The following is an 8,961-nucleotide window of genomic DNA, read 5'->3' on the forward strand; positions in this document are numbered from 1 at the left end:
TGTAGGAGGCTAGGAGCTACTGAGATAGGAACCAACCCTTTGAATGGAGGGAGGGAGGATCTATGGGTTGGATGGAAAAGGAAGATACAGGATACATGGATCGAATTGAGTACACCATGGATGGAACCGAAGCCAGGGACCTCCCATGGTTCAAGAGGCAACGGTGCCAATGTAATTGTGGGCATGCATCTTGGAATAGAAATCGTAGGTCTAGAAGATTAGTGAGATGCGTGGTTTACTGGTTTATCCTTTAAATAACAACAAATTTAAATAAAACCTTGCTTTAAGAAGCTTACAACTATATTACAGACGACTTTGGTGCAGGTTGACTGAGCCAGCGATTGATGAGTTCCATTTAGAACTTCTGAGTGGTAATTATGAGGGTACCATTTGCTCGTACCGGTTAAATTAGTCTCAGTCAATTGGATCTAAGCTTAGACCATGTGAAGTATCAGATACAGCTTGGATGCTTACGAAAGAATCAATATGATTATATGAAATTGTGGTTGGAAACAAGGCAGGGAGCTCCCATGGTTCAAGAAGCAACGATGCCTGTGGAATTGTGGGCATGCATCTTGGCATAGTAATCACAGGTCTGAAGACTAGTAAGATGCGTGGTTTGTCCTTAATTAACAACAAATTGCAAGTAAAACCTAGCCTTTGGTGCTATATATTTTAGAGACGACTTGGTGCAGGTTGACTGCCGCCAGCGCGATGGAGTTCCATTTAAAACTTCTGAGTGCTAATCATGATCAAGGGTATCATTTGGTCTGACGCCTTCAGTTAATCTCATTCAGTTGGATCTAAGCTTAGATGCTTATGAAATAATCAACTAATTTTTTAGAATAAACACAACGATATTATTTAAGGAAACAGTACCAACCGAACCCGGGGTCCGCACGCTCGGATTCGGCGACCCGAGGTCGCGTCAACCCGACTGCTCTAGAAAGTTGCTCGAGGCCAAGAACCCGGTACGCAGCTTCGTCTGAGGATATTGCCATCACCATGTGGCACTCGGCATCATCTGTGCATTGCCATCGTCGTGTCTATCTCAACATCGCCACCTGTGTTGGGGCTGCGGTCTGGCACCGTCCTCGTGGCATGGGGTCATCACTGTATCGTGCCAGGCGCTGTCGCCAATGACTACTACGACGTTGTTGTCGTCGCGCAAAATCAAGCGCGGTCGACAGCAACTCGGGGCAGTTGCCCATGGTGGCCATTGTCATCACGGAGTCGTTGCCGCCCCGAGCAGGGTCGTTGCCGGTGGCTCGGGACCAGCAGGCTACCATCAGAGCACTAGTGCACCGCGACGTGCTCAGCGGCAGCGCCACACGCCGTGTACATCCCGGGATAGCGTCCCGAGGGAGCTCAGGGAGCCACGTGGGGGATCGCAAGAGGTCAACCCCCGGGCTCTCGCGAGCGGGACAGGCGCGCTAGCTAGCGGTATCCAAGCATACGTCGCTTCCACCGGAGCACACACGAGCAGCTCGGCACATGGTCGCCCGGAGCAATAAGCTGTCATGCAGCCAACTCAGCTTGTGGGTCGGATGCTCGTCCGGCCCGAGGCCTTTAGTTGCTTCGCCGGGATGCAGCGCAGCAAAGGTCATCGGAAATGCTGGGAAAGAAGAAACAACGCCATAGCCCCCTACCTGGCACACCAACTGGCGGTGGGTGAGAACTGCGAGCGGGGATTCGTGGAACCCCGTTTAGAGATTCGGCCGGGGGCTAAACGCGTTGATCCCATTGGACAGCACATATGGTCAGCACAAAAAGATTTTTACCTAGGTTCGGGCCTACCGGAGGATAATAGCCCTACGTCCTGCTTTTCTGTATATTTTGTGGGTGTGCATGAACTAGAGAGTACACAAGAGCCGAGCTCGTTCTCTACCTCTTGAATCTTTTTGGAGCTAGCCGCCCCCTTCCCTGCCCTACGGTCTCCTCTTTTATAATCAAAGAGGCATCCCTATAACGAGCTGTACACAGAGAACCAATAAGGTGTTGCCTCTACAAGTGACATGCCCTTCATGCATGGACCTTCTTTTTTAATGCGTACAGGTGCATATACGTGGGCACACGCTTTCATGCGGCTCATGTATTCCTGTGGAGGAGTTCTCTTTGATTCTGTCTTGTCATATCTTGGTGCATGCATGTATGCAGGGGGGGGGGCTATTTAGTGCCGCCTGCCCTGCCGCCTGTCGAGCGCTTTGGAGCGACGGCAGCCTCGTGTTCCCTCGGCGTCCTTTCGTAGTAGCATCCCGGGGTTCTTGGCCTCCCGGAACCTGAGAGTCAGGTGGGCCTATCTTGTGGCCTAGCATCCAGGATCCTTTCGTAGTAGTATCCTAAGATCCTCCGGACTTCCAAGACCCGAGAGTCATGCGGACCTACCTGTGGCCCAGCCTCATGTGGCGGGTGAGCGTCTCCATCACTTGCGCCGGGAACCCCCATTCTCTTAGCACTGATAAATATCATTCTAGTTTATTTTATCAAATTTTTTGATGGATCCGATCAGCCAAAAATAAATATAACTTGGCGGCGGGTCGCTGCCGGCGATGGTGGCAATTAATGGCTATCCCGCTGATGAGTATATCACCATTATGTTGCTTTGACCGCAGACCACCCTGCAGATGCTGGACCTCGCAACGCTCCGGACGAACGATCTCTATCTCGCCATGAGAGATTGGTTGTTTACCTCGCTGGATCAGTAGCGAACAACCCGACGACGTTGGCAGCGGCTAGTCCTGCTGACGAGTGAGCTCCAAATCTTCCTAGACACCAAGCCGGACCCTGACATGTTGACATGACAGCAGGAGCACTCAGCCGTTCTGCGCCACTCGCTTCCAGGCGACGTATGGCCGCGGTGGCAGCCGGCATCCGGACCAGCTCGGTCAGAGTTCGAGCTGAAAAATTACGTCTCGGACCCGCCACCGCCCCGCCGTCGGATCGCAGCTCGCCATGCCCGGCCGGTGCAAGCTCAGTCACGCCGCGAATGGCGCACGCCACTGGCGTTCGGTGCTACGTCTCCAGAAGATGTTGGATGCGCAGGGTGCGGATTTGAGGCTCTGGATGGCGCGGCGTGCGGGGACGGCGGCGGCGGCCCGGCGACGGGCGGCGCTGGACGGGTGGGGAGCAGAAATTCCGAAACAGGGTGTTTTCGCAAATAATCGGATCGCGATTAATAATCGCGATCCGAATTAGGGGGCGATTTGCAATTGGTGGGGGGTATTTTCTAAATATTTGGATCGATATCTATAATCTCGATCTAAATTAGGGGGTTATTTGAAAATATGCAGGGGTATTTTTAAGAACAAATCCTGGATCGCTATCCAATCCTCCACAGCAGCTCGCCGGAGGGCCCCCTGACGCCGGCCGTCCCTTGGGTACCTCATCTTCCTCCTTTCCGTCTCGTATCCGTCCCATATCGCGTGGATCGACGGTGTTCGGAGCCTGAAGAGGCGGCCAATGTCTGTTCTGACAAGAAACACCGCATTGCCTCATGCCGCGCGCGGCTCGCCGGAGCGGCACCGCTATCCGGCCGCCCCTCGCTTCCATTCCCTTACTCCTGGAGGCCTCAGCGCCGCACCTGCTTGCATCTAGCCATGGCCACGGCCCACGGCCGTGCAGCTGCCCGGTTCCGGACCCCAGAGGCGAAGGGACCGGCCGAGTGATGGCCGGGCACAAAGCTCTGCGACTAAACAAATTGCCAGACATGGCGCATCGATCCCAGAACATTAGCACGAATTCTGGATTCCCTTAACTCGTTACCATTTCCTGAGCAGCAACGCAAGAAGTAAACCATGAATCTCTTGCTGTTACAACTTACAATGCATCGATGAAGTTTCTTCTCTCTTGCAGCAACCAGCTGAAGCATCGGATCACCATTCAGTCTCTCCATCGGTGGCCGCAGCTGGGGTTGCAGCAGACGAAGAAGAGCGTCATGCCTTCCTCGCCCCTCGCCGTCGCCTGCGCCAACGATCCAAACATGGTGGCTGTCAAGTCAGGCCTTGACTCTGAACCAACTGAACGAAGACAGGCATCAGGCATGGTGTTGACCTGGAAGAAGACAGCCTCGCCGTGGCCGCAGGCGGCGCAGCGGACGGACTTGGTGCGCGGTAGTGTGGGGTCGGAAGCGACGTCCTCGAAGAGCACCTGCGTGAACTCGCCGGCGGCGTGGTCCACCACGTTCCGGTACACGCAGTTGCTGTCGGACACCTCCTGCGGAGAGCAGAAGTTTCAGACAGGGTACTTGCAAGGCCATGACAAGTTCAGAGTGACTGCTCTTAAATTCAGATGCTCTGAACCTAAAACAGTATAGTTCTGCAGAATCTGAAAGATAATTTCAAATCTTTGAGCAGATAATGGATTAGAGGAAGGTAAATATGGATGGGGAATCAGGTAACCTGGTGGTCACAGTTCCTGCAGGCATAGAGAAGCACCTTGTTCTCCCTGTCCTCCTTGGGGTACAGTATGTTGTTGCTGCATGCATGCACCCATTAAAAAAAGCAGAGAACTTGTTCATGAGCCAATCCCCTCTTGGGAAAAACAATCAAGAAAGGAGTAAACTGGCTGAGCATATGAATCAATCACCGTCAATCAGCTCACCATTCCCGGCAGAACTTCATGGTGCTCATGGTTGCTCCTGCTGCACCCTATCCGCCCTCTCCTGCTCTGCTCTGACTGTATCAGTGATCCGAGATGGCTGACAAGTAAATTCAGATGCTACTTGTAAGAGACCATTGAAGTATACAAAGAAAATAATTGCAGAATCTCACCTGACTTGCTGCTGCTGGTCGAGGCTGATGCCAAGTCGTGTAGTCTGGAGGAACCTGGTGGAAGAAGTGAGAAGTGGCTGGAGATGCAGTGTGTCGTAGCATCAGGTGATTTTGTGGGGAGCGTTTTGGTCTTTCGCTTTCAAGGATCGGTCGAGCTGTCTGGTCGTCTACTGATCCACTAACTACTAGAAGCAGCTCCGTCTCGCTTGAAGCTTTGATTTGATTTTTTTTTTCTTTTTCGGCGAAAGCTCGAATACATGCTCTAGTGTAACTTTAATGATTGTACTTTAACAGTTTTAATTGTGTTTGGTATCAATTGGATGGCTATCACAGCACCAGCACCTACAGAACGAGCATGTAAGCAAATGCAAGCAGTAAAGGGCATGGCTTTAACTCAAATTTAAACCAGTAGGCGGTAGTACGTATTAGACTTTGTAGTACTAATTAGTGTAATTAACTATATGCAGGCCACGACCATATTTTATTTTCTTATTCTTGCAATAGAAAAACATCAGTAAACCTCATTTGCCTATGGTAGTTTGACTATGACATGCATTCATTTTTAATCGGTAAAGTGTGAGAAAGCACAGATTTTAGAGTAAAAGTCAGGGCTCTTTCTTTCTTTCTTTATTTCTTTCTTTTTTGAATTGGAAAACCAAATTCTGTGCTCGGGATGTGGTTAGATTTGGCTTTGGCCGAATATGCGGCTAGCCTAACATCACTGGGCTTTACCTTTTAACAACGCCCACCATCTTGGTTGGGCTGGGCCTGATATCCGTCAGCATGAAACGCACATCAAATCAATTATTTGCGGTGTATTTTCCAGCGACTTTTTTTAAAAAGGGGATAAAAAAAATTTGAAAAAGGGGTGGCAGTTGGAGAAATTTAGAGAAATGGGTGCCTCCCGCCCGCTGAACGGGCGGAAAGGCTCAAAAAAAAAAATTTCGCGAAGAGGTCCCTGAAGCAGGCCTCCCGCCCGGCCACTGGGCGGGATGCCTCCCGCCCGGCCAGTGGGCGGGATGCTCCTGGTCCATTTTTGTTATATTTTTTCTTAGATTTTTTGTTTCAGAAACTATTTAAAATTCAGAGATTTTCAAATATAAGATTTATTCGCCATACTCTTATGTATGCATATAAAATTTTAATTCAATTTTACGAAGAAGATTACGGTATCTAAAACTCGTACGAAGATAGTTAAACGATAACGTTTGCAACGTAGAATCTAAATATTACGATAGTACAATACATGAAGCCATTAAAAATAAAACAATATGATAATGAACATTACAAATATTACAAATACATGAATCCAAATATTGTGTCTTCAGTCAATGTGGCAAATATTACAAATACGCATCCAGGTCTGATAGAATCTCAACGCAGCAAATATTACATATGAGCAAACAACGTTCAAATAAAATTACAACTAAATGATGCCTGATGACGTACTAGCATTCGATCGGCGACGTCTCCCACTTCTTGATGCAACCGGAGGTCTTCCATCTGTAGCATCACCTGTAGGGCTAGCTTCAGCACAACTGGGGCCAGCATCATTGGTTGGACAACGTTTATACGTGTGTCCAATCTGATTACATGCACTGCAGCGTTGTATCCTCGGACGGAACTCTGACTCATCCATATCATTACGAATACGCCGTGACTGACGGCGCCCTCTCTTAACCCGTGATGATCTTAGGTCTGGAATATATATAACAGGATTCGCTGTCTCAGTGAACGATCCAACCAAACGGAACCCATAGATCTCATACTGCCAGGTGCTAGCAATTGTCTCCTTTCTGAAGTAATGTGAAACATATATATCGACAGGATGTCCAATATCCGCACAAGCAGCCATTACATGAGAACAAGGTAAGTGCAGCAACTTGGGCCTCATGCATGAGCAACAACAAGTTCCATCAAACTTGAGAATGCACTCCTTTACAGGAGTTTGACGTCTCATGCCATGTCGCGCCCTGTCTTTAGGAGATACCTCAAACTTGAGCTCCTGTGTTCCACATTGCCGTACATGGTGTAGCCGGGCGCTTTCTGCCTTCTTAGTCATATATTCTGTTACCTTGAATCCAAAATTTCTGTCTGGATCTCGCATGAATACCTGATTTTTAGTGAACCGCTCCCGAAAGTAATCGGTACACCCGCGGACAATGAATTCAACAATTGCAACCAGTGGAAGCCCACGAACACCTCGCAGCATCCAATTGTAAATTTCGGCGAAGTTGGTGGTCATTATCATATGCAGCCTCGAACGTACCAAACCTCATCTCCAACAACTTTTGTTTTGCACTCCACGCCTTGCTGTATGAGATGGTATACTTGTACTTTTCCTGAATGTACCTGATAATAGACTTTGGTTCATATGACAAGTTCTCTACTATCATCCCGTACATCTCATTTGCGATGTATTGCGACATGAGGTTGCGATGGCTCTTCTGTACCCCAGGCAAATGACAAGTGTGCTAAGTGACAATGGAGCATTCCCAATAATCTTTTCATTTACCCTTATAGGCATGCACCCGCCATGGACAGCCATCCTTCACACATACCACATCGTACTTACGAGATTTGCACTCGACTGTCTTAAACTCTCGCATAAGAGAGAGAGACCAGCACTTAACAGCTTCCTTCACCTCTTCAATTGAGTGGTACCTTGTACCCTGAATAATTTCATTCTCCCTGCAATCCGAAGGCCAGCTACATCCGTCATCTACGACAAGATGACTGAAGTCGCTGCTTACCCAATCTTGAGGCACATCATCGTCATCATCAGACGAATCGGCATTCATTGCTTCATCCAATTCACGTTCTTCGTCTTGCAGCTGTTCAACAATAAAGGGTATGTTCTCCCCCTCATCAGCCACGCATTGAGGTGCTGCGGTGCCACCTGCCTCAATGTTTGCCTCCTCAACTTCTTCATCAATATTTTCATCCCCCGGAGCAGCTTCAATGTTTATCAAAGGGTTTTGGTGCATACTGACAAGGAGTACCAGTGGCCACTGCCAATGACTTGCATTTTGTAGATAAGTTAACCAGTCCTCGTTGCTTGCAAGTGGCATAAGCTCCCAGATCAAAGCGTGAGTGGTACGATTTATGACGCATTGAACACTCACAGTGTGTGTCTCCTGATTAATCCTTAATCTCCTCATTAACCAGTTGCATAGGGATTCAAATGTCCTCTCGTGCGGTCTGGTAATTCCTCTGACCGCACAGTTGAATTCACTTAAATCTACCCCATTCGGCCCATAAATCACATTTCCTTCTCCGTAATATATACTGAAAATACCCTTCTCGGAAGACATATCTGTCAATCATTAATAAACTAGTTATACTACATATTAATACACAACGAACGACCCTAAATTTCAGCGACTCTCAGATTATATTTTACAGATTCTAAACTATTCAGATTATAAATTATACTAAAAACAAATGAAAATACTAAAAACTATTCAAAACATAACTACTCTAAGAAATATTTCCTAAATTATAGTTATTTTCAAGTACTTATATGGCTAGAATGAGAATATACCTCAAAATCGATGTGTGGACAGGGCTTCGCCGCTTCCTTTTCTCTCTTCCTCTCCTCTCTTTCTCTTTTTTCTGATTTTTGCTGGATAAAATGGTATTTTTGGGGCAGGTTGGGGCTTATATAGCCGGTGGGGGGACCTCCCGCCCGACCAAAGGGCGGGATGCCCCTCAGCACAACATCCTGCCCTTTGGTTGGGCGGGATGCCCTCCCAGGGACCTCTTCGCGAAGAAATTATTTGCGAATAGGCCATCGGGGGACATCCCGCCCGCTGGGTGGGCGGGATGTCCCCGGCCCCACGCGTCCCGCCCGTTCAGCGAGCGGGAGGTACCCATTTCTCTAAATTTTCCCAACTGGCACCCCTTTTTCAAATTTCAGTTTTTTGTAATCCCTTTTTTAAAAAAAAGTCTTTTCCAGCTAGGCTTATTTGAGCCGGAGTGTATTTGCGGTGGCTCCCCCAAAGACTTCAAAACGGGAAAGTTGGTCGAACATCTACTACTGGTGTCTGAATTGCCAGTCATGCGGTCAACATCTACTACTGATGCTGCTGAAGATCATGTTGGTGCGATGATCTATTTTTTATCTCAGGAGTCAGGACCTAGTTGATCATGTTGTGTAACTTCCTGTTGGACCTGACCTTGAGCCACGCGA

General features: G+C 48.4%; 1 protein-coding gene across 4 annotated transcripts; it reads right to left on the reverse strand.

The window, feature by feature from the left end:
* Positions 1–3,270: 3,270 nt before the first annotated feature.
* On the reverse strand, positions 3,271–4,901 carry LOC112902215 (DNA-directed RNA polymerases II, IV and V subunit 9B-like). Of its 4 annotated transcripts, XR_003230518.1 has the most exons (6): positions 4,770–4,901; positions 4,600–4,696; positions 4,398–4,473; positions 4,051–4,212; positions 3,821–3,960; positions 3,271–3,688 (listed from the first exon to the last, which is right to left on the reverse strand). XR_003230518.1 is itself a non-coding variant. In XM_025971165.1 (5 exons), the coding sequence occupies exons 2-5, from the start codon at positions 4,626–4,628 to the stop codon at positions 3,880–3,882; spliced, it is 348 nt and encodes a 115-aa protein (XP_025826950.1). In that variant the 5' UTR covers positions 4,629–4,696; positions 4,770–4,901; the 3' UTR covers positions 3,271–3,879. The 4 variants fall into 4 exon arrangements, 3 of the variants coding, with proteins under 3 accessions (XP_025826950.1, XP_025826952.1, XP_025826951.1); XM_025971165.1 differs by having other exon boundaries at positions 3,271–3,960; XM_025971167.1 differs by having other exon boundaries at positions 3,271–3,960; positions 4,600–4,665; positions 4,770–4,858.
* Between the last annotated feature and the right edge of the window lie 4,060 nt (positions 4,902–8,961).

Source organism: Panicum hallii, chromosome 8 (genome assembly GCF_002211085.1).
Source record: "Panicum hallii strain FIL2 chromosome 8, PHallii_v3.1, whole genome shotgun sequence".
Taxonomy (NCBI): domain Eukaryota; kingdom Viridiplantae; phylum Streptophyta; class Magnoliopsida; order Poales; family Poaceae; genus Panicum; species Panicum hallii.

Bases quoted from the DNA above. Each gene is read 5' to 3' on its own strand.
- LOC112902215 (XM_025971165.1), bottom strand. From the start codon at position 4,628: ATGAGCACCATGAAGTTCTGCCGGGAATG. The intron at 4,474-4,599 runs GTGAGCTGATTG...GCATGCATGCAG, and splicing joins ATGAAGTTCTGCCGGGAATG to CAACAACATACTGTACCCCA. The intron at 3,961-4,050 runs GTCAACACCATG...TCGTTGGCGCAG, and splicing joins GCGAGGCTGTCTTCTTCCAG to GCGACGGCGAGGGGCGAGGA.